At 34.7% G+C, this 26,122-nt stretch overlaps 3 protein-coding genes across 6 annotated transcripts in view; 2 read left to right on the forward strand and 1 right to left on the reverse strand.

Moving 5' to 3' along the window:
* LOC108147921 (mitogen-activated protein kinase-binding protein 1) overlaps positions 1-7,402 on the reverse strand; it is a 68,840-nt gene extending 61,438 nt beyond the window's left edge. For 2 of the 3 annotated variants that reach the window (XM_017274689.2, XM_017274691.2), the window contains exon 1: positions 6,651-7,402. The gene's annotated coding sequence lies outside the window, so the exon portion shown is untranslated. The remainder of the gene's footprint in view (positions 1-6,650) is intronic. The other variant, XM_017274695.2, reaches the window with a different exon arrangement.
* Positions 7,403-9,798: 2,396 nt separating this feature from the next.
* Positions 9,799-11,149, forward strand: LOC108147771 (probable G-protein coupled receptor Mth-like 7). Its single transcript, XM_017274501.1, has 4 exons — positions 9,799-9,838; positions 10,001-10,126; positions 10,721-10,886; positions 10,951-11,149. Exons 1-4 carry the CDS (start codon positions 9,817-9,819, stop codon positions 11,147-11,149), a joined length of 513 nt encoding a protein of 170 aa, XP_017129990.1. The 5' UTR covers positions 9,799-9,816.
* A 2,142-nt stretch (positions 11,150-13,291) lies between these two features.
* Positions 13,292-26,122, forward strand: part of LOC108147949 — a 28,125-nt gene continuing 15,294 nt past the window's right edge. Inside the window, exons 1-4 of one of the 2 annotated variants that reach the window (XM_017274734.2) lie at positions 13,292-13,482; positions 14,061-14,827; positions 19,342-19,464; positions 20,962-21,125. In XM_017274734.2, coding sequence (XP_017130223.1) covers positions 14,680-14,827; positions 19,342-19,464; positions 20,962-21,125 — 435 coding nt within the window. In that variant the 5' untranslated portion in view covers positions 13,292-13,482; positions 14,061-14,679. Of the gene's footprint in view, positions 13,483-13,669; positions 14,828-19,341; positions 19,465-20,961; positions 21,126-26,122 lie in introns of those variants that run through there. The other variant, XM_017274737.2, reaches the window with a different exon arrangement.

Below are 26,122 nucleotides of genomic sequence, written 5' to 3' on the forward strand. Positions count from 1 at the left end.
ATTTTTTACCATGCTTGAGGGTTTTTTCTTTGAGGTTTTAGCTATTTATGTTGTTTATTTTCGTTCTTAAAGGCAAACAAAAAAGCTTTAGAAGATAAAATAGCCAATACTTCCATAAAAAAGAGGCCAACAAAACAATTTTGGCAATCGCTTTTCGGGTTTAGTTTTTTTTTTTGTTATTTCGTTTGGTTTGATTGATTTTTGTGAAAAACCTTGATCTTGATAATCTATATCAAAAAGCCTTTTTTTGTCCTGATTTGACCCCAATATTTTTACTCATTTTTCAGTTTACTTCCCTACTAATGGAAATTCTATCAATCATTATTAGGTTGCTTTAGCTTTGATCTAAAATTTGTATATTACTTTATCTTGACAGCCTTGAAGCGTTAAAAAACACTTGAAAATTGTACGCTGCCTTTTCTTCATTTGTTTTATTTTTATATTGTTTTGTTTTTTGTTCTAAATTAGCCACTTGACGCTTACTTTCGCCTTTATTTTTGCATTACGTCTTCTGTTCTGGCTTATCTGTTTGCCAATTTGTATTTATTTTGTTTTTGTCACTTGCTGCTGTTATTGCGTCTAAATAATCGTTTTAAATTTGGCTGATGAGCAATAATTGTTTTTTTGCAGGGTTTATATTTTATGAAGTTTGTTAGTTATTTATTTAAGCACTTTGGAAGAACTTAGAGAACTGCATTGCATTTTTATATTAACAATTAATTTAATTTCCAATTGTATTTTGTTAACAATCAACAATCATTTAATATTATTTGGTAGTTTTAAAGATTTTAAAAATTATTGAAGGACAAAAGTTAAAACTAAGGAATACTATTTAACATTTCCTGTAAATTTGATTAGTTTTTGCACCAACTTTCTGGCAAATTCTACACTCTTTTCCTTATAGGTTTAAACAATAAATTATAATTATTGCCCGTTAGTTTTGGTCTGGCAGTTGGCCAAAGGCAATAATATCCGTTGATAGAAGAGGACGAGCAAGCGCAGCTGTTGCAATTCAAAAAATAAATTTAAAACAGTCCCTCCTGCAGGCTCTCAAAGAATTTACCACCATCCATTCCCCTATTTTGACCCTCCAACACGACAAGTTTGAGGACAGACAACAACGAGACGCATAAAGTTTGTTTCGCTTTTTTTCCTTTATTTTTTTTATTGCCTGTCTGTCTACACAACAAACAAAAAAAAAGGAGAAAAATTGCCTTTAAAAAAAGGCCACAAAATAAAAGCAACATTGGCCAGTTTGTTGGGCGACTGCATAATACTTCCTCTTCAAACTTGGCACAAGCCACGGCCAAAGCCAATTGCAGGCATTGCGGACCGAATTCCAATCCCACTGAATGGGTTATGACATCGATGGGATGTGACGGGGGGGAAAGGAAAGGGGTGGCATTCGAGCAACAATGCTGCACGGCCAAAGCCCAAATCATCACAGAGAGCGGCAGCTGACTGAGGCTGGCTTAAACTTGTAATCCCGCAATTTTCCTTAATTAAGTTGTTCGTTAATAGTTCGTTAGTTGAGTAAATAAACTAAACTGAACTGAAATGATTACGGGCTGATGAGGAGGAAAGTGGTTTTGGAATGTGATCCACGTGCATGAGCTGACAGTTCCTCTTCCCACAACCTTTATTTATCGAGTTCCTACTGGAAACTATGGTATTGACAGGAAGATAACAATTATGAAACTTTTCCGATTAAAAAAAAATTTGTTTAAGTAAAAGGATAATAAGAAAATTAAAAGGAATATTATATTTTAAATAATTCATTGGATTTTATCTTTTAAAAAAGAATTAAACCGATTCAAAATATAATATTTATGTTTAATCCCCATAGTTGGTTGAGAAGTCTGAGTTGACAACCAAAAATTTTAATTCATGTAATAATATAATAATATTCAGCAGGTAAAAAGTAGTAATTGATGAAACTCCTTTTACTATCTTAACGGGGAGTAAAAATAATTAACTTGTTCCTTTCTATTCCCACCATAAATTTTAGAACTTAGTTGACTAGTTTCACATGATTTCCATTTCCAGTCCATAAATTAATTTCTGCTCCACCCCCAAAAACTAGTTCCCATTCGAAGACTCCCACATAAAAAATAAAGCCGTTGCGGAAATACCACAAAAATAGTAGCTTTAACGCTATCCACACCGGTTCCACACTGTTTTTAAAGCGGCAACAAATTCTAATTAAACTGCAATACAATGCAATTCAAGTCATTAGAAACGACCTCAAACAATGGCCGTAAAAGAATGCGAAAAAAGAAAGCTGAAGGAGAAAATCGAACTGGGAGTAAGGAGGAGTCCCCCGGGCATAAATACAAAGATGGGCGAGGTGAGGTGAGGTCTGTGTGCTCAGCAGCCATGTCTTATCGAATCGGGTTTGCCATTAACTTGGCCCGAACCAAAGTAAACTGCATTCCAGCCATACTCAAGTGCGAGTAGAACTCCTCCTATACATCTCCTTACGCTCCAATCCACTTCGCATGCCTTCCATCCCCCCAAACCTTTCCATTTTAACCCCTGACTGCCCCGGATTCCCCGATTCCATCTCTTTTCCACGTTGAGGAAGCGCCGGCAAGCTACATGATATCAATAAAAGTGCACAGTGCTAAGATAAACTTGAAGAGCACCAGAAGGCCAGACACAAAACAGAAATAAAGTAAGAGCTGGCTTTCAAAATCGGATTATTAAATACTCTACCAAGTGTCTTTTAAGTCCGTTTTGGTTTAACAATTCCATTATATGATATTAACACTTTAAATAAGTTCACATGAAACTTGAATAAACAAGGTCTATTTTAAACGATTATTGCTAAAAATAAAAAATCACGAGATTTAAATCATTTATCAACATTAAATGACATTCATCAATTAAACATAATCATATGCTACTAAAGTTTAACAAGTCCAAAATAAAATTAATATTAAATTTATACACATTAAAATGACATGAAATGAAAATAAAGTAAATCATATCTAGTTTAAGAATATCTTTGAAATTGTGTCGATGTCAAGGTAACATATGCTTTTTTTTTATTTTTTTAGTATCTTTACTTATTACAAGGAATTTAAAGACATATCTCTCTAACTTCCCTAAATCAGTCTTTTTTAAGCATTTATAACGCTATAAAAACTGTAAATATATATGTTTATAGCCCATCTTAAGAAAAATCCTGAAATTTCAACATGGTTTTCTAACTATTAGTACTTCCAGAAAGAGTATAAAAATTATGGAAGTGGCAGAGGAAAGGAAAAAAGGTAAAAGACACATAGGAGCAGCAGCCAACTCCAACCAGAACAACAAGTGGAGGGTGAGGGCGAAAAGCCAGGAAAATGCAGCAGCAAAAATGTTGCACCTTTGTTAGCTGTTGCTGTTGCTGCTGTTTGCCGCTGTTCTGTTGGTGGCAACTCTTGACTTCGGGCGGCTTAATGGATATGCAACGCATATTGCAAATTATCCAAAAATGTTGGCCAGAAGAGTATTGGTTGACTGGGGGCACAAAAAGGTAGAGAAGCAGAACTCACAGGTGAACATGGAGCTAAGTGCACAGGCCACACTTCAGTCGAGACATTTCCCCAAGTTGCCATAATTTTGAGCGTTTTCTTTTTTTATTTTGTTGTCTTGTTTTGTTGCCTTGGCAAATTTACAGTTGCATTTTGTGGAATTCATTTGGGAATTTATTTTGGGCCAGGTGAAAACGTGTTTTAAGAGTTCCATATTGAAAGGTGAGAATAAATTGGCTTTATAAACACATAATAAAATCGATGCACATAAATACTGTAAATATTGTTTAATAACAATTTTAAAATCCAAATTTACAATGGCGAAGAACCTATTTTCATATTGTAGTGATGATGGAACTTTTATAACATTAATTTGTTTTACTTGAGAACCTTTAAACTAATTCAGTTTGAAATTTACTTTTTCAAAATCAACACTTATTTGAAAATTCTCCAAAATTCGAACTCAAACATTTAAAATATTTAAAGTATATAAAGCCAATCTTGGTAATCCACAAAGGCCAACAAATTCTCATTGATTGTGCAATAACTAACATTTTACAGCTTCCTTTGCTATAATTTTTGAATTCTCCTTATTACCGAGTTGATTGCAGCCAACAGACTTCCAATTGAGCCATGCCGCATTAGTTGGAATATACGGCATAATATTTAATGGGTCCAGTTTAAAGTTGCAGGCCAATAAGAGAGCGGCTGAGATAAAAAAGAACGCAGACCGACCGGCCAAAAGGCAATAAAAGAAGACGAGGCACCGAGCCAATGATGTAGATAAAGGAAGAATGGCAATGGAAGGGGCAGACACTGCCGACGCAGTAGGAATATTCAGATTTTTCTCATATCGCATCTATGAGATACGTGAGCCCCTTGGCACAGTCGCAGATACAGTGAAAGAAAAACTAAAAGAATAAAACGTGCACATGAGAAATGAAAATAAATATCCCAGTAAAGCCTCGAAATTCTAAGGGGTACGGGGGATCCTCCTTTAACCGCCTGTAGATAAATTGCTCAGTCGAGGGAAACGAGTTGAATTCCAAAACTAGAAAACATGGCCAGAGCTCGGGATACAAAAATACTCAATGCGCACCTGTCGCCAGGTAAAAAACGCAACCGGCAAACGTCTTAGTCAGCAAGGCAAAGCGAAAAAAAAAACCAGAACTCTAAGACAAAAGTCCAGAAAAATCACACAACCACACGCTGAGCAGGTAGAATAGAACCAGTAGGAAAACAAACAAATGGAAAAAGTAGGAAAACAGCGGAGATCTTGAACGCAGTGAAGAAAAATTGTAAATAAGACAGAGTAAGATCAGGCAATCCGGCATATAGAAGCAAAATCCACCTGTCACCGGTCTCACCATTCTTATTTCTTTCTCTTTTTAAGCGGCTTTGACATTTGATCGTGAGTTTTGGGTTTCTTGATGCGCTACACTATATGGAGCACATGCGTTTTGGTGAATAATCTGATTAGCTATCAAAATAGGGGTTTTTTTAGACCTCCCAAGCTTTTCTATCAATACAAATGATGAATTTCATGAAGCTTGAATGTGACTTTTTGTAAAAGTCTAGACATTGATAAATCTGAAAAATTACAAACCGAATAATAGTAAAAAATGTTGTTAGTTGGTTTATAGAATTTTGGAGACAATTTTCTTTCTTTTTAAATTTTTAATCATCATTCTTTTACAAACAGACATATTTTTAGTAATTAAATGAAGCACAAATATTTTCATAGAATGCCTCCAAATATTTACAGAGTTTTACAGCATTCTTATCATAAAATTTCCACACTATTTTCGAATTTTTAAAGCGTTTGTGCTATCAGCTTTGACCCAAGAAGGGCATTGAGCTCGTGTAACTTGAAGTTCATTTTAAATCTTTCATGGGCTTGGGGTATTTTTGTTTTTATTTCACAGCTCCCTGCTGTCCATCTCTTTTTCTCCACATATGCTGTTCCCGTCGCAATTTATTTTAAACCCTTGGGTAACTTTAATGAGCTTAAACTGACCGCCGTCGTCGGCTTGAAATGAAAACACCACAAAAATTCGGAAAAAAAACGATACGTAACGTATGAAAAAACTTCACAAATTAGTCATTGTGATTAATGAGCAAAGGAGAAGCCGACGTTGCCATCTTTTTCACACTCTATCTAGCCATCTCTATCGCTTCTAGACCAAAACGTGTCCAAGTTGCGCTGATTTATTTCGTGTGAGCTTTTCGAAAAAGATTATAGGTGTCTAAATTACGGGGATGGAGGTTAAGGGGGATGCCTTGTGCAACTCTTGGATGGCCCATCTGCATTTATCTAGATCATCAGAGCGTTAAGGGGGCTGGATCTTATGTTGAATGCATGTGTTTGGGTCAAGTTCAGCTGTTTTGTGGCTGCCTCTGCGCATTTATGGGCTTATTCAGTCTAACAATTCGTGGGTTTAGGAAGCTGTTTCTTCAGCCATATGATTTTATTGGTTTTCTGAGATATTTCAAAAATTTGGAAGGCAATTTACCATTATTTTTTTCATTCTTTAGAATATAGTTTGAGACTTTTTTAAACTAATTCTTTGATTTAACTTTCAGTTTAGTTTTAAACAATGTTGTAGTTCATTAAGTTTACTAATAGTCGGCTAAACAAATTTATGAAGAATAATACAATTCTATTAATTATATTATGAATTGTTGAAATTTAGTTTTATTTTAAGTTTTTGTAAGCCAAACTTTGGTAAGTTTAGTTTAGAAAAAGTTGTATCTTCTAAACTTTATGACCTTAAGCCAAAAAGAAATCTTTTTAAAACTACTCTTAATGGATTTTTCCCAGTTTTAGGTAGCAGCTAACATAAAAATGCTTTCAAACTCTCAAAATGTGTTGCCTTTATTGGGATCTATCTGCGGGATGGCCTTCAAAATATGTACACATCGGGAAAAGCGAGGATGCTCAGTTGAGAGCAGAAAAACCACCCCCAAAAGGGGGTGGCTGTGAACAGCCTCATCCACCTTCAAAAAGTGTTTTTCTGGTCTAGGTTAAATCACTGAAATTTCGACACATACGCAGCATCTAGAGGAATTTCGTCAACCCCCAAAATGTGAAAATTCATTGAAGAAAAGTGTGTCATGCGATTCGAAACTTACCTTTTATAGAGATATTCCTTAAAAAAACAGGATAATCTTCTTTTCTCTTCCTTTCCCCGGTTTTTGGGGAGCAATTAAATCTTCTTTCACCTTCTTTTACTTTGTTAAGTTTCTTAATTTGTTGTTGTATTTTTTCATATTATTTTCTTACTGTTTGTTTTTTTTTTTATTTGTTGTTATGGTTTTTGTTGCTGTCTCCTTCTTATTTTGCAGACAGGTGCCACTAACAAAAACAACACACACGCACAAACAGACAATTTTTGCAAGCGTCGCAAACAAACGCACACACACATAGACTTTGGCTTTGAACTTCTTCTTTTCCTCTTTCTTTCCTTTTTGCTTTTGTGCCTTTTTCTGCTTTTTCAGCTTTTTCTGCCTTTTCCACTTTATATATTCGCCGTGTATTTTATCTAATCTCGGTTTCAGCTTTTAGATAATGCCTAAATAGCCGCGACACTTGAATTTAATTGAATACTCTTTGTATTTCTCTGCTATTTCTCTTCCTCTTCTCGACAAACGCCGCAAACACTAAACATACACACGCACACACACGTGCACACATACAGGAGCGACAATTTAGCAGCAATCTTAATTCATTTATTACCGCCGAGTCCACGTGTAATTGCAAGACCTCTTAAGTCAATCACTTTAATATATCAACTTTAGCTTAAGTTCGAGTTCAGCCTTTTGTAGTTTTAGCGAGCCGCAGCGAAAACACGTCCGAACTGCGAGAAAAATGAAAACGAAAAAAAACAAAAACAAAAACAAGAACCTAGCGGTGGGGAAACTTCGATGCCAACATCGATTGTTCAAAATATTGGTCCCATCGATGTTTGGCGGGGATTATCGATGTTTATCCATCCCAAACAATGAGGTGGATTTTTTATTTTCTTTCTCGTTCTATTCTTCTGTTAGTTTGACGTTTGGCTAACATTTTACATTTAAAAATGTAAGGAAAACGATAATTTAACGCAAAAATGTTAGGAAAACGACGATTCAACATTGCGGTTACAAAGTCGACGATTTTGAATTCCGAACTTTCCGGGCATCGAAAGGCGCTCGCAAACGCTAAATGAAAACGCTGTGTGGTCGCTTCAAGTTTTTCGCTACAAGCGACTGTGTGCAGACGCTAAAACAGTAATGTTACATGCTGGATCGAGAGAGTTCAATGATATATATATATATATATATTTTTGAAAATTGTATCTCACAATATTTGAGATTTTTAATTTAACATAATTATTGGTTTTTCTTTTTTTAAATTATTTTCATTAAAATAAAAAATTTCCATCCTCTGTTAACTTTTGGAATGTTTTGAAAGATGGTCACCCATTTTCTGCGGTAGGGCTTAGAACTCCGATAGCAGTTAGCAAAGACTCAACCACGCCTAAGCAATAAAGACATCTGGCAGCTCTGGTTGGTTGTGAACGTTGCTAAGCGGAAACAACCGTTTCTGTTTTGATTTTTTGATTTACATGGTTGTCATAAAAAAAATAATTGTATAATTGTTGGGACTAACACATAATTAATATATTTTTCGTTTTTAATTACCCTTTAACTGCAGAGTGAATAAAAAGGTATCTCCTCCAATTTGGCGATATTTTTTATATCTTTTTACGAATATTTGTTTGACTTTTATGTAATTAAAATTTAATTTTTAAACATTAAAAAAAGATTTAAAGAAAAGGAGTATTGAGAAAGGAATCTGTTGCAAAAAGAATCTAAGGCAAATATGGAAAGAACTCAAACTCAAGAACAAAATTGAAAATGAAATACTGGACTTACAAAAGTTATCTATAAACGTGGAAAGACTAATGTCAAGAAAAACTGGGATGATGCTGAAATGGACTGTGATAATAGGGGAGGTCATCTAGCGACCTTCCAAGACGGAGCTGAATATAATGCCGTTCTAGAGCAAGCCAGGAGTGGATATAATTATCGGCCAGTTTTTAACTGCCTCCGGCCAACAAGCACCATTTTTGAAGTGGCATCCAAAACAGCCCGACAAATTGCATTCTATACAGCATTGCGTGGACTTGGATGGAAGCCTTATGGATGATTTGGAATGCACTGCACCACGCAACTTAATTAGCCAGTTAGATGTCTGATCTCAGAGATTAGGTGCTCAGAGTACAAATGGGCGCACAAGGAGTTAACGAAATAACAATTTAATTCCCTTGGACCAACATATCGTGAAAAATTCGATAAAATCGTTCTCAATTGGAATGGGTGCAAGGGGAATTGGTCGCCCAAAATGTTTGTTAAGAATGCCCAAATTATTAGGGACAAATATAAATATTAAAAGTATTTTTTTTTATACGAATGCTTATTTATCATAATTGTTTTTTGTCATAAGATTTGATATCAGAAATTTTGTATATTATTAATTATTAACAAGGGTTTTTTGTTTGATAAAATAAATAAAATAATAACAATACAATAATATATAAATGTCACAAAATTCTCATCCAATTATTCTAAATAAAAACCAAAAGACAACAAATTATTTTTTCCTGACGTTTTTCGGCTGTCTGAGTAATTTTTAACATTGATCTGTTGAAAACAAGGGAACATCAAAATCTGTTCCTCTTGCATTGTTAAACAGCACATCCGAGTAAATGCAACATTGTAATTGATATAGTTTCTTAATTTTATTAAATCTAAAATTGATTTTCGAAATTCGTTAAAAACATATATGAGTGCGCATATAAAAAAATAACGAATTCCTGTCGATTTTCCTGTTATTTTTCTGTTTATTTTTGGATGGAAGCTATGTGACATAGTCCTGCAACTTTCCAGAGAGTAGAATGAAGTTCGAACGAAGAGCAGAACACAAATTTGAATTCCCTTTATACCCGCTAGTTTTCCTGTACCAATAAAGTTCTTTCTTGAGTATAATTTGTGCCAGGGGAATTTGTCGACTTCAGTGGGGAACTCTCCGAGTTTAATATATAAGAAGTGCCGACGCTCAGTGTTTACATGTTTCCAAATGATTTCTTATTTCGGCACTGTATAACTCAACTACGAAGTAAATGATCGAGATAAAAATCTTTGGCAGTTTGAGAATCGGCTCAGTTTTTCAGCTGTTGATATAAAAACTAAGCAATCTGCAATCGAGGTTCAGTCGAAATTGGCACTTTGTATAGAAAGTTGTAGATTTTACACAATGTTTAATTGCGTTGTAATCGGTAAAGTTTATATTCAATAAATCAGTTTTCTTCGGGTTTCAAAGCTTGTGTGAATCGTCCAACCCAAGTTTACAACTGGATGAAAGCAGGCGGTCAAAGAAATCGTATCTCGCTATACAACATATCCTGTTACCTTTCCTTCTCCTTTTTTATTATTTTTAGCCGATTGGATATCCTTGATTTTCGTTGTCCTAACAATTGCAGTGTATCTTTACGTGGAAAAACTTCGAAATGTGCTCGGAAAGTGCATTGTCAGCAACCTTTGCTGTCTGCTCATCCATACTCTGAGTAGGATTGCTTTTGATATGGTTGAATTTATCGTCATGCCTCCTATATTAGGTTTGTTGTTGGTTGCAGAGACTTTTTAAACTTTTTCTGAGATTGTATTTTAATTTGCATTGATCGTTTTCAGATCTTATTTTCATTGACTTCCTAATAGCTTACTATCTCTGGCTTTCTGTCATCAGCTATCATCTGTGGAAATTGCTAACGTCACTAAGTTGCAATGATGATCCTAATCAGTTTCGGATCTACAGCATCTTTGTCTGGGTCACATTTGTTATTTGTTACTCAGCCTTATATATAATGCGGTACTATTTACACATCAGTTATGGTGATTATATAAAGCTTTCATAGCTTGATATATTGAAGAATGCAATGTTTTGTCAGTTTTTCATTACTATTCGTTCTAAATAATTCTAAGTTAAAATCCGTCATCACGAAAAGTCATGAAAAACTGACAAAACATTGTAAAGTCTAGTCTCGAAAAGCTCATTCCAATCGGTATGTAATATTTTAGTAACGGACGTTCGAGCTTTGGAACGATCGACTATATTTGAAAAGGTTACACTGTATCTAAACACCTATTATTTCTTTTCACAGAAACGACACTTTTCATAGCATTGTTGCCTACACATTTCACATGTTGCTTCAATATTATAATGTTTGTCCTAACGGCTTATTACATTATCAAAGTAAAAAGGGAAATAAACCGGTTTAAAGTACAGGAGGAGACGACGGTGACCTGCCTTAATATCGACAGTCAGACGTAAGATATTTTACTTTGTAAAATAATAACCAAGCGTAATACTTATTCCGTATTTGAATTATAGTTATCTACAGTTTGTGCGAATCTCTGTTTTGATGGGCGGCGCTTATATCTTTTCTGCAATTTTTAATTTTATTAGTCAAAGCTATTTTTATGAACCGCTATATTTGGTTGCCATCTTTATCAATCGCTGTTATGGTGTTTTCGTTTTTTTTATGCTCATTCCAAGGCGCAGCACACTTAGCATGCTAGTGGACAGGTAAATCCTTAATAATTGAGATAGTCCTAAAAATTACTTGATTCTCGTACTTTCAGCTATCGGAAGAGAAAGAGAGACAAAGGGGTCGGCGTTGCCATTGCTGCGCAAACTTAAAAGTTCCACCGAAATGCTCCGCTGCTCAATTTTTTATTTGCACAATATCAAAAAATAATTATTGTCTATGTTTTTACAAAAACAAAAACCTACTTTAAAAATAAATTAAAATATTTTAATATTTTTAGTTTATTTTATTTATTTATAAATTTTTTTTAATTTTAGAAGATTAATATTTTTAATTGCTTGATTTGTTTTTCGATACCTGTTTCTTAATGTTTTATTATAAGCTAAAACAAACCAAAAATCTTTTTTTTATATTATTATTAACTCAAAGCTTTTTTTTTCCTAAGAATAATATTTTTGTGTTATCATATTTAAAATATGATTTATGGCAGTTAAACAAAGTTTGCACTTAAGGTATAATTTTGAAAACGCAATTATGTATGAGAATCAGAAATTGGTCCTTTGGCGGGAAATTTGGCAAATGCATTAACATCTAATTAAATTTACCCACAATAAGTCGAGATTTATTGTAATTTCGGGTCGATTTTTTGCAATTTTTATGATGTTGCACCTTTCTTAATTTCCCAAATAATCGTCTTTGCAGAAATGTGACCAAATAGCTGCAGTTCTAAATCCATAACTTTTCTTCCTGGCCTTCGATTTCAAAGTGCTATACCTTTAAAGTCTTGTAGTTAAGGCCTCTAAAATTCTGCATTTAAATTTTGAATTGTTATTTTTACGATATATCACCTTAATCAATTTCCGAAAAATAGAATCCTTGAAAAGTGACCAAAAATCTACAGTGTTAATTCTATAACTTTTCTTTCAAGCATCAGATTTCGAAGTGGCATGTCTTAAAAGTCTTGTGGATTAGTTTGATTTGTATTGTACATAACATTGTATTAAGAAATATTGTCTTTATGAACAGCTAATTAATGCATTGAACATTTGAGAAATTCGAATTTTGTTGAAGTACGCAAAAGAGTCAGTTCATCAAAACTTAAGAGGAAACTTTACTCAGCGATATTTAAAATCTGTATTGTTAGCTTGTTCAATTACTTTGATTTCTTTAACATGTTGTGAGAAAAGGTTGGCGCATTTTTGTAGTTAAATATTTGGTAAATGTGCTGAAAAGTAAATGGTGTAGATTTGTTTGTTATCTTCAACAAAGAAGTATAATACAAATATAATGAATAAACCACGAGTTATCGTTCAATACTTGAATATAAAAATACAGTTTTTAACTTATAGCCTCTAATGAAGACATGTCTGAACAACGTTTAATTTATTCTAATTAATTTTTAGCGTATACAACCGATATGGTCGCAGATCTACTGCACTTTTTCTTCACTTTTTAGGCTTTTGTTTCAGCTTCTGATTGCGCTGCTCCCCGATTTATCTGCTGATAAACAAAAAACGAGTCTGGCATAACTTTGCTTACGTATTTTGTTTTACAACATGTTTGTGTTTGCCTTTGATATCCAGCCACATCCATCTCAAAGTATCTGATAATCGCTCTGTCTTTGACATCTTCTCTTGGACGCTGAACTAAATAGATTAAAAGAGATAATTAAGTGGAAGAAGGACACTACTTTGACCTATGAACAACATCTACTGATCGGCACAACACTTTCCTTTCCCCAAACTAGATACATTTGTAGTTTTCTACTCAGTGCCGAGACAGTTTAAATATTTTACTTTGCACTCACATGACACACGAGAGATGGAATCGTATTATCTTATCTGACAACTAACAAAACAAAGTTATGAACTCCCTTCAGGAAGCGCCGCTAATCAGTTAAGCTCCACACATAAAGGTTTATACCTTTTTTATAAGCAGGTTAGGCCGGGTCAGTGGGACGTAAATATTCGCCAAAAACACGCGAAGAAAATTTGTGGTTGTCAGGCCACACATATCTGCTTAATTATCGCCCTATAACACATGCTTTCATCCCAATCAATCAATCGATTTGCCCATGTAATTTCCCTATCAGCTAATTTGTTTTAATGTATTTTTTGTATCCATGTCGAGGTCTTATCAAAAATGTATATGTTCAATTCTGGACAGTTAAGTTCGGTCTTTGCTTCGATTCGCAACGTTAGACATTTTTATAGAAAGCTTCTCTGAGGAAATGCATAAGACTTTTGTGGTTTTCACACAATTTTCCTGTTCGAATCCGTTTAAGAGCCCCAAGACTGTTCTTGGTGGAATTTTCAAGTGCAGGGAAGATTTTTTCACCGCCTTTGAATACGGCTGATTTTCAATTGTGTGATAAAGTAAGAAAAAACTGGTGTTCAAAAGTATCCATCTACCTTGAAGAATTTCTCATTTCATTTCATCACTTATCAGCGAAAAATAGAATTGTTATTTTTCACTGTGTCTTGCGCCGCTCTTTCTGTATCTGAATCGCCTTTAATCCCCAGTGTTTTTCTATCTCAGGGGGTGTATGTGTATCTGAAGACCCCAACCCCTCTGGGAGGTGAACCTTGGCCTACCAAGTGATCTTTTCGCTAGATTCCAGATAGATACTGCCAGTCACTCTGGCGGAGATCGCGACATTGTCGCACGTCAGCCGTCGCTCAGGTCTCTTTAGCTTTTTATCTCCATTCAAGAAAATACATTACGGGAGACATTATCTTTCGGCGATCTTGTCGCATCAACAAAACACCAACAAGCAGAGCTCAAGATCTGTCACCATCACCATCACCATCATTATCACCAGCACACACTGCGAAGCGGACCAATTTAAGTTAGAATCAGCATCATCATAATGATGATCATCGCAGTGTGCTCAGAGATCTGGGATCTGGAGATATAACTAAGAGGTTGATAAGAGATTTTCATTTTCCTGCAGCTCAGTCACAAAGCGAACGGCGACTGGAAAAGTTCAAGCGGCAAACCCGAAAGCAGAAAAAAATATCTATGAAAGTGGTGAAAACACGCAGTGAATTTCTGGAATAAAAAATTGAAAGGAAAATCCCAAAAGTGGAGCAAAAGTGGAAACCTTGAAAAGTGTGAGAGGAAAACGGAAAAGCTAATTGAAAATAACAAAGATCAAGTATTTTGAAGTCTTGGAAAACCAAACTCAACCAAATTGTGCTGTGAGATTTAGTGTGTAATATACATATAAATTCATATATATATAAATATATATATATGTATAGCAACAACGACTGGCTTGGTCTGCCTTGATGATCACAAATTTCAATTGAATTTAATCAAAATCACAAGAAAAAGCCAGCGAGAGAAATCATAAAAAGCAAAATAAACTAGGGATTTAATTTTGAGTGCCTTGCAATGTGTTAGTCTGTGTGTGTGCGCGTGTGTGTCTGTGTGTATCTGTGTGTGTGACCGAGAAACTTAGAAATCGGTGGCAATTTTACCCTCTTCTCACGACTGGCCGCTTTTCATTGAAACGAACTTCAAAACTGTCGACGAGTCTATGCGAGTAGCCAAGTGAAAAAGTCGGGAAAATGGGGAAAATGGTCAGCGAGGAAATGGCCACGGATCCGGCGATAACGGAAAAGGTCGAGCTATCGCGATTCGGAGAATTCTGTGTGCGGCGCGGCATCAATCCCAACCTGATAATGCTGAAAATAACCCTTTTCGTGATGTATGGCGGTGAGTAATGTTTAAAATATATCATTAAAAACCAATTAGATATTGCTCTTATCAATGTTTTTCACCCCGCTGGCGATGAAATAAAAAACGTGCTATTTACACTTGGTTTCTTGCCTTGGCTTTTACAGATATCACGCATACGACACGTTGCTTAAGGCGTTTTTGTTGAACTGTAAAAATACATAAAGCTAAGAAAAGAGTAAAATGTAATGTTGTAATGACTCACATTTTCAGATGTTTTTTCCTTAGATTTATTAGAACTTTGTGTAGAGTGCAGTCATTTAATTTATTTTGATTTCATTTGTTATTTGGTTTAATTTATTTTTAAAAAATTCAGAAATAAATGAAATAATTTTTTGGGAAAAATTAAAGTGTGTAGAGTAATATTAAGATAATCGGAATCTTTTATTTTCGTTAAAATCTAAATAGTTCAATGTTACTTAAGCAAAATTTCTATACAGTGGCCGGAAATTTTTAGCAAACCCTTCAACGTTTAATTTAATATATTTTAATATAATATTTTAAAACAGTTCCAACATAAATGAAGTGATATTTAATGGTAAATAAGAAATTGGAAACTTGTCTTTATGTTCAGTAACAAATAATTTATTTTAAAATTGTTCCAAAATAAATGAAGTGATATTTAATGGTTAATGGGAAATTGGAATCTTTTCATTCCGTTCAATAATAAATATTACTCTGCTACTTCACCTAAATGTTCTTTAAGGTTTTCTGAATTTTCACCAAAACCTTCAAGATATATCTTTAACATTTCAAAATGAAAGTACAGTACCTTTTTCCATCTCGCAGAAAAACAAACACAAATGACGAGACCATATTATATATACAGGCAATGCAGCAGCTGGAAAAATGTTCAGCAAAGTCCAGGGGACCGACTTATTCTCTGGCAGTGAATCTGAATTCATTATCACACTTACACTCACCGATTTCCCAATCCCCTGATCCAAAATGTAGGGGACTGGGCTGGTCGGAAGTTATCAATTAGGCAGGGGAAAATATGTAACACATTTGTATAAATTCAGTTAGAGTCTGATGCACATTGAGCAGATTTTCCCAGCGTGTGGCAATTAGGCATTCATAATGTGTGTGTCTGTGCGTGTGTGGGTGTGTGAGTGTGTGTGCGTCTTTTGTAAATAAATCTAGCTTATGTGATTTAAGCTTGAGAAAGGTTTACTTTGTTTGCCTTGGACGAGTGAGTACATATGTAGCTGCCTCCCATTTTCTGACCGTGCGCCATTTTCTGAATGTTTTTTGCTGGCGGTCAATGGCAAAAACATTTCGCTACCCATCAACCCCCCTTTGTCTTTTGCCATTAAACTCAAATTGTCACTAAAATGAGTATTAATGCGTTTTTTATTTGGCTAAAGTTGAGCCGAGGATTTTTTTTTCGCCATTTCTTTTATTTTCGTCTCGGTTTTTGGGCAGCGCAAAGTTCAAAAAATAATTTAATTGGCTTAAAACGTGTATGCCCAAATAAAGTGTAATTTAATACCTTTAATTGGCTAGACAAAGGAATTTAACGGCACATTCTCCTTTTTTATTTTAAATTGTCTGTGAAAGGTTGCATGATTTTAAATGTAATTATTTTATAGGCATTTTTCATCAGTTTTTTAAAGTAAAATAATGTTTTCTGTTTGCTCTGTGTCATTCAATTATGTTGATAACTATAAAAACTTAACATCTTATTTAAATGACCATCATAAATTTGCCGACCATCATTTCTCCCAAGTTTTAATAATAAACTTTAAAACTATTTTTTAACAACTTATACAAAAACTATTTTTTTTAAATGGATTTTTGATGTTACAAAATTTATTTTTTAATTACTGCCAAAATAAGAATTTAAATAAATCTTAAAAATTATATAATTAGAACTCTAAGCTTAAATTTATCCTGTCGTGGTTTGGTTGACTTTTTAACAAATAATTTAGTTTTAACAAAATAGTTTTAATATATTTTCAAAAAAGTAGGTAGCCTTCAGAATTTAAAGAGTACAAGTCAAAACAAATTAATTAATGGATATGAATGCACATAATAAACTGTAATTAGTTGTTGAAAAATGTCTTTTGTTTGCGAAAGAATCCTTTGTGATTTCATTAATTCAGTTTAATTACTTGTTCAATATGTATTTCTTTATTATCAATTTGAATTGTAGCTTTTATTTCCCTCGTTTTTTGATTATGACCTTTTAAATTAATTTTGATTCGCTTCATAAATTCTTTTTCTTTAGTTCAACCAATATTATTTTAGGTAAGTTTACATTTTGTAATTGAAAAACAGAATTGAATGAACTTTGCTGGATTTAATTCAGTCAGTTAAAATACAAAACAAGTCAAGCAACTTATTTTAGGTTTAAACTTTGGCGAGTTTCACATCAATCAACTTTAATATCCAAAATGAAATTACCCAGTGGAACCGTTGCCCTAAATGTCAATTCACTATTCACCGGTCGATGTAACGCTGAATAAAAAAACAAGCGCAAAAATGAATTGCAATTAATATTTCTGGCAGCACACTTTGCATTTGTCAACGTCAGTTGTGAGTCTCTTTCATCTGTCCGCTCAAATATTCACAAATAAAGTGCAATATAGTTGCAAATTGCATAGATGGCCTGAACGTGTTACCAAAACGTTGTGCATAGTTGAAAATATGTGCGACAAGCGAAAAACGGAATAATAATTATTAAAGATATTAAGCGGCGGGGGAATAAAACGGGAATATAATGGGCAAAGGGACATTAATTACAAATGACAGCGTGGCAGGAACAGATCCCAACCAAACGGAACTGAGGCGAAACTTTACACAGCCATCTGCACCGAACAAATTAGGGCTTAAAGCTTTTATTTGTAGAAAAATAGGTAATGCAATCTTTGAATAAAGGCAAAATATATGTAGAATCGTTTTTTTATGTTTCTCTGAAGATTGTTAAAGCTTACAAATTGTTTGCTAGCTTACTTTATTATCCTATCATTGTTTAAAAATTCTTTAAATTAAAACATTGGATATATAAATTTATAGACTTTGTTTTTTTTTTTTAATTTACCTCTTGTAACGTGTCAGTTTTTTTTCTGTGTGAGATAGCTCGAACGAACATGAATGGCCGCCAAGCCAAACAACCCTGACATGCTTGGGTTTCCGTTTCCGCTGAGCGAAAGGGAAGAAACGGCAGCGGCAATACGAGCAATTAATTGTTATTGCATTGAGCAAATACAACAGACACACACACGGCGTATTATTGTTAATTATCTGAGGCGATGCAGGAGCTGTAAAAACGAATTCAAGCCGCCATTTTCCGAGGCCGAGTGTTAACTGCACTTTAACAAGCGAATTTCATTCAGGACACGCACTTTCACCCCCCTTTCTCCCACACACATATGCACACACACCCATACTCAAGTGTACGTGACCGGGATCCTTGGCGTGTTTGCATTTAAATTGGTCAAGGCTGTGGAAATGAATTGGTGGCAGGGAAAAATTGGGTATGTGACTGCTTCCCCGTGTCGCCCAATTTGTTGCCATTAATTTTCCTCGATTTTCCCCATTTTTTGACTGCAGCCACGTGACGTGCGATCGATGCGTTAATGTTCATAAATTATTGAAATGCAGAAAGGTATTGCTCAATTTGTGACCCTCTTTTTGTGGGCTTTTTTCGAGGGCTCCCTGATAGGTGAAATAAAATGCCACTCCTGGAGACCTCTATAATCTGCAAAACGAAAAGTTTTGATTAACAAAATAGTTAAGATTTTCTAAATTTACATTGTTATAAGACGTAATAGACTCATTGTTTGAAAAATGTACTAATTTTCTGTTCATTTGTATAAAAAAGGAAATAAGTGATATATCTTATCGTTCAAACTTCAAATATAGAAAGAAAAATGTAAAAACAGACAAAATTTACATTTTAAAGGAATTTTAAAGGTAACAAACTAGATTGACATTAACATTCTTTGAAAATATTTATAGCACTCAAACAATTTTGTTAATGCCCTTTAATTTGTCAATTAAATTTATAAAAAACTTTAGTGTTACTTCTTTTACAAAATGTGACATACGCCTTCGAGGAATATTCATTAAAATTTTATAAGTTTTAACAAACAAACAAGTTCAGAGATTTTTGTTTAAATTTCACATGTTGATTAATTTACTCCCTTCTGTTTGCTCAATGCCAATTAATTACATAATAGTAATGACAATGTAATTAAAATAAAAGAGAGTGAGAAAATGAAAGGTATACCACAAGTATTTAAATGTGACATAACTAAAATGTAGGTGGTAAAGTAAAATATCAAATATAATCTGCCTTGCATTTTTCTCCATCATTTATTCACAATTTGTAATTACCTTTGACCGGCTTTATTGACCCCAAAGAAATTCCATCATTTCGTTTGAGCAATTTCCCTTCTTTCACATTTCCTGCTGATAATTAAGTTCTCTTTCCCGATTCCCGATGATTCGCACAATAATCTGTAACCTGTAATCCTTTGTCCTTGCAGCCACCTCATCTCTTTTGCCCTACCTGACGATTCACATGCAGTCGATTGGCCTCACGGTGGAGGAGATTGCAATTATCTACCTGGCCCTGCCCTTCACCACTTTCCTTAGCCCGCCCATCACAGGTGAGTAGACGTGGCGGTTAATTGTTTTAATGCATTTTAATTAGCGCTGTGCGTCGATTTTAATTAAAAGTTTTGCTTTGTTTGATTACCCGGGCATGATAATGATAACGTGAGGAAAAACCAAAAACTTAGTCAATCGAAATTCGCGAAGAAGACTTTTCTGTGTGTCTTGAAAAAGTCACAAAATGCAAATGTATACCGTAATTAAAAACTTAAAAAAAATTCTTTTAGTTAAATTAATGTTTTTTATAAGTTTACTTACTGGAAAAAAATATAAATCATTTTAGAATCCTTAGGTATATTAACGGAAATTGATTTTAAAAAATGTGAATTCAATTAAAACCTTTGTATTAAAATTAATCAAAGATTTAAAAAACTCCTCGTCTCGTAAATATATATTTGTTAAACCAAACTGGCCACATTTGATCGGTTTTTTATCCATTCACTCTGGCAATGTTTTCAATGCATACACTTTTTTTTAGACCAGGCCACTTTTCCGGACGAGTGCGAATAATTTAATTCACTTGCAGTTTAAATGACAATTAAACAAAGTTCTTGTTGTTCTCCTTTGACTGTCTGTATGTGAAGTGCCCCCATCGTGTGGTTGCACATTCGCTTCCTTTTGTGCACTGTTTTTTATATACATTCTTATTATTTGCTTTTGCATTTTTAAAATGCATTTGCGGTATGGAATGTTGGCGACAGCAAAGGTTTTTAAACATTTTATGTGGATACTCGCTGCAGATAAATTTTCAGGATGATGCATCCGCTGAAACAAAGAGCCAATGGGGGTGGAGAAAAGTGCATAAAGCTGGTCAAATTGTCTGACATAAAAGCTGGAAAAAATATAAAATGTGAGCTAAGTGAAAACGCTCTCGTAAAGTTGCGACATTAAAATTTCGATCATCCAACTTGCGATATAATACTGCTTGATAGTCCCATTTAATAGCTTCGAAAGCTTCAAATGGCGCAGCAATGAAAATAATAAGAGTAAAATGAAGAACGATGATAGAGAAGAGCTTAAGGGATATAAAACTAAAATTGAAGAAGTAGTTATTTTGGGTGCGCAAGTACAAATGCTATTGTATAGATAATGTATTTTAAACATATTAATATAAAACTATTTGTTTTTTACCAAAAGTTTTGTTAAGCCTTACTGTATCTTATTTTTTATATTTGTAAGAATATTTACTTGTTACTTTATTATATTCTGTAGTGCAGCACACTCTTTACAAATTTAAGAAAAACCCATTGAAGAATATTGCAGCTTTTCCAGCTAGTCCTCTTTGGTGTGGCAAATCCAACTTAAACGGAATTTAAGCTCTCAGCAACCAATCAAAGCCCCCAGCCAAATTGTAGACAACTTACTTTGAGGAGCCTTGCAGTCGCACATTGAACGATTCAAAAACCCAACGATGCAGTTGCCAACATCTTGCTGCAATTTTGCTTACATTTTCCACAAAATCATCCTTTTTTTCCCTCGTTTCCACCCTGCAGGCTTCCTCGTTGACAAATTTGGCAAATACAAACCGGTCGTTGTGATGAGTCTGCTCCTGAATGCGATTTTCCATCACTCGCTGCTCTTTATACCGCAGCAGGAGATTCCGGGCGTGGTGCCATCGGCGTTCGTATTGAGACATCCAAACAGCGGCGATATTGAGGTGAGTTTTTTGCACACTGAAAAAGGATAACCAAATTTTGATGTCAACTTTTAAATTAATTTAATGGGGAGATGGTACCGAAATCACGAGGTTTTTAATATCATTTATAAAGGTTTCTAAAGGTATGCAATAAAAATTGTACATTTTTAAAGTCCATTTTTTTAATACTTTAATAATAATTATTTCTTAATGGTACTTATTATTCATTGATTAAAAACAAACTTTTAAGCAAGCAAATTAATTACTCATATTGTTCATATTTTGTTGCTGTGCACACTCTAAGGCGATGAAAATTCTCCCCCATAAATCGATTAAAGCGCTCTAACTTCGATTCAATCAGGTTTAATGTTTGGAGAAGGCTGTAATCTTCTTTGGGTGCTGTGGTTGAGGTGCGTGAGCAAATATGTTTAGACGCTTGTTTAGTTAAGAGCTAAAAATGATGTGGCTGCGGCTTGGCAACCTCGGTTCTCTGGGTTTTTCCTTGCGGGAATGGATGCCAAATGCATTGTTCTCCCACTCATGGGAAACAGCTGTTGCTCTTGAACAGTTTTAATGCGCTTATTTCATGGTTACCCTGCATTCTCCTCACCTTGTTTTAAGTCCACCACTTTCACCCCCTTTTCTCACTTTCTTGATGACTTTAAGTACATTGATGATGACTTTAAGTACATTGTGAGTGTAGTTAACGAAGGGAAGGTTAGAATGTCTGAATAGTTTGAAATTAAGGGTGTAGTCGGGTGTGTATGTGGTTACTGCTATTAATTAATCGCATATGCTTTAAATTATGTTTTAAGTTACCAGCAATTACAATTTTCTTCATGGTAATATTACATTTCACTTTCATTATTGTTAGTTTCAAGTTGATTCAAGGTGGTAAAAGTTTATTAAAAAGGATCCAAAGGATTCGTTTCGAAATATTTAAACTTTTACAAATTTTTATATGTAGGTGATTTTAAATCTCAGGATATAATAAAACAGAAACCAATAATTTTGAGAAAAAATCATTAAATAAAACAAACTAATAGTTTTCAATAATAATTAAAAACTTTTAGCACACAGTAATTGTATTCAATGTTTCATTGGCATTTTAAATCCACCTTAAATTGTGCCACATTTTAAGCAGTAATTTTCAATGCCAATTGTTGCGTGCGATTTGCCAAAAATCTTCGGCATCCTCTTGGCCATTCGAAGCTGCTTTCAAAGCCCTCTTTCCACTTTCCACATTTCACAATGGTTTTCACTTCAGTCACGGCATGTCTCTATTGCGGAGAGCCAGACCAAGAAGCAGAGGAGAACTACATAAAAGCCGGCATTTACTTGAGGCAGCGGCAACATAATGTTGCCACATGCAACTCATACCCACACACCAACACAATTTGTGCACGAACACCATGGCACCCACACCATGATGGCGTACCTTTGTGTGTGTTTGTGCGAGTATCTGAGTAGTATCTAATGCGTGGCACGTTGCGCGATTCTGTGGAAAACATGGAGTTGCTTCGTTCCGCTTGGCAACTTCCTGCCGGCTTCTGTGCTCCCAGCAGCATGCCACATGCTGGCGCACACACAAACGCACACGCGGCGGATACGCAATGCGACGGAGTACACACCGATAGAACAGTCCAAATATTACGTATAGGCGTGGAGTACCACACTTGGCAGTTATTCCTGTATTCAAGTGACTCCACTCTCGACAAAAGAGCACAAAATTCACGTTTAAATGGACGACTATTAAAAATTAAGTACTTATATGAAACAAAATATTTTAGAAATAATAAAATTAGTTTGTTTTTCTTTAGATACTCTACCGTTTTTCTTTTTTAATTTTAAAAGAACAACTATTAACTTAAGTATTTTGATTGATGATACAAATTGAAATGTTAAGGACAAAAATATATTTTTAAAAGAAGCCCAATAAACTATAATTATTAACTTGTTTATAAAAGTCAAAAAATTTGCTAGAAAAGAATAAGTAAGTATAAAAGAAGATATTTCAAAATTATTAGGAAATATATTAACATGTTGACAATTACAAAAATGTATTATTAACATGATAAATACTATTCAGTCAAATTTGTGTGCACATCAAGATAAATGTATTGGTTGAGTGCACGTGTTTTTCTGTCACCCTGCGAGTGCAGCAGTGGAAATCATTCTTTCTTTTTCTCCCCATTTTTTGTTCATTTTACTGTCCTTGGTTCGGTTCTGGTTCTGGACCTGGTTCTTTATCTGCATTTATGCATAAATTTGCGTCATGTAAAATCATCGAAATAAAGCAAATAAATGTCATACCATCTGAGGGGCATTTTTGTTGTACCAGAATTTCTGTGATTTCCCTCAGCGTTTCCTTTTTATTGATATCGATATATATATATATACTATATATGTATGTGTACGCTTTATGCTTATGATCGTATCAATGCAAACGACTCTGACTCGGGGGTTGGCTGTTATTGCGTGTCCTTCGGGTCCTGTGGGTCCTGTAAGCCGGTCAGATGTGGCATAACAAATTTGAGTACATGCTTTATGGCTGGCAGGAAGAGATTTTGGGCGCACGGAGCAGCTTTTCCCCCGAGGTGTTCGGCCAGAGTTCAGCTCCGTTCAATCCACTCGAGATTGCATTTCTTTATGGACTCAGTTGAGAGCTGGCAGTGCTGGCAGAGCTGACAGTCTCACACCTTTTGGCAATTGCATTTGGACACAAGCAGGGCTCTCGAGCAGTGGCAGCAAATTGCAGCAGTCGCAGGACTACAAAACTTCTACAAGGGTTTTACATAAATCGAATTATGGCCAAGAAGGCGTGGCAGGGGGCGTGGCGAGCAGGGCAAAAATCTGCATGGCTGGGATATTATGGTAAAACGAAGCCAAAGGGCCCTTACGATTGAGAGCGGGACTGAGGCTAAACAAATTCAAATGGAAAATGGAAAATAGAAAATAGAAAATGACAGTAGCAGCAACGCAGCCTGACAGCCAGCGAGCGAATGGAGAACGCATTAGAAACAGCTCACCAGAAGCAACTACTATACAAGATTTTCCACAGCAGGGAGGGGGAACATATTCGGGTCCTACTAGAAACTTCAAGACGGTGCCAAAAAATCCACTTAAGCCGAGTGCACATCAGGTTTACAAGCACTAGCAAAAAATCTTGTTACGGTGAAACAAAATAATTCCCTCAGCTGCACAATTTTGTCAGTAATTTAATAAGCAACACAAGATCTAAAGGTTGGTTTTTCCTGTTCAAGCTTATTTGTTTAAAAATTAAACGAGAAATTCAAATAAAATACTAAAATAAAAGACAGCAAAAAAAATGGCAACAGAATGTAATTTTTGAGAATTAAATATATTTTCTTTTACAAAATAAGAAAGAGTGCAACAATATACCTAGTTACTACTATATATATATAAATATACATAATATGAACATCAGGCTTACAATAACTAGACAAAAACCTTGTTATGGTAAAAGAAAATAAATAATCAGCAGCACAACTTTGTTAGTAATTCAATAAGCAATATGTTTGATTTTGTTTTTAAATAGAGATGAATGCGAAAATCTACAAAAATAGTAAATAGTATTTATTAAATACATTTTTACTGAAGTAAATAGAGAGAATTTATTTTTGTTCTTTAACAAAATAGTTACCTATATACTGGTGGGAAAATATATTTTCTTTCTATTATTTTAAGCGCCATTTCTTGTGGATTTTTCCGAGTGCCAGTGTGAGTGTTTTGTATCCGTGCCTGTGTATCACGTACATTTATCTTAGTGTCGTTTTGCCAGCACTTAAGCCGCACTAAAACACCAACACGACTGCACACACTCGCACACACATTAAAATCTTTCTTGTGCTCGAGCCATTGCCGTTAGTCGTAATGAAACGCAATGGAACTGCTATTTTGGGGGGAGGTCCTGATTCCTGGGTCCTGGGTGCTGGATGCTGGATGCTGGGTCCTTGGTTCTTGTTCCTTGGCCCAAAGACGGCCCCGCTTTCGCCTCATTTCACGAACGAATCTGAAGGATACGCACACACGCACCCATTGGCGGCCAATTCCACCCAGCGTTCACCACTTGGCACGGGCGTATATTGAATTTGTATTTATGATGTGCCCATAAAATACAATAACACCATTAAAATAGCTGCAGCAAACAGGGGAAATACTGAAAAGGACTAGGCGAATACGAAGTACTCTAGATCACAGATTAAATAGAGAAAGTATAGTGTGATATTTGTTTTCAGTGTGACTTTTGGTTAATTAACCTTGGTTTAGATACATTTCTTTTGCACTACAAACTTAAAACAATCTATATTTCATATTCACCATTTTATTTTTTCCCCAAATACAGTGCCAAATTAATTACACATATTGCGCTTACTTAAAAAACAATAATCTTAGTAGAAATTAATTTTTATTTATAAATAAAATATACTTTTGTTAAATGTTACAGAAAACAAACATGCCTTGCAGGTAAATTTTTAAATATATTAAAAATTCCAAAAAACGTTTTTCAAATAAATAAACATTGATAATAATCCCAACTAAAATAAAAATTATTTTGTTTTAACATTTCAGAACGACAGGGATTGCATTAAAAGAAAACCTTAAGAATTTAAATTATTAATGTTCTAGCTATTTTTTCTTTCCCATCTGAATAATCTTAATGGACTTAGCACCTAGCTAAATCTTAACAACAATTGTTAATACCCCTTTGAAAGAGCATTTTGCTGGCATAAGAGCATGCAAACGCATCTTATGGCTACATTTGTGTTCATTCCGCACGTTCGCCGGACCTCTGTTCATCCTTGGAGCAGGAGAATGTACACCATATACCGTGTCCTGTTACACTGGCCATGTCCTGTTGCTTGCGGTTTACTATTTTATGCCATTATAGAGCCGAGTTCGGTTTGCCGTTTGGCATAAATTTATTTGGCATCGACCGCCGACGACGGCAGTGAACGGAAATTACCATTTTATTATTGCAGTCGAGCGCCCGCTCG

The sequence above is a fragment of the Drosophila elegans genome, unplaced genomic scaffold, assembly GCF_018152505.1.
Source record: "Drosophila elegans isolate 14027-0461.03 unplaced genomic scaffold, ASM1815250v1 contig_814, whole genome shotgun sequence".
Lineage (NCBI taxonomy): Eukaryota > Metazoa > Arthropoda > Insecta > Diptera > Drosophilidae > Drosophila > Drosophila elegans.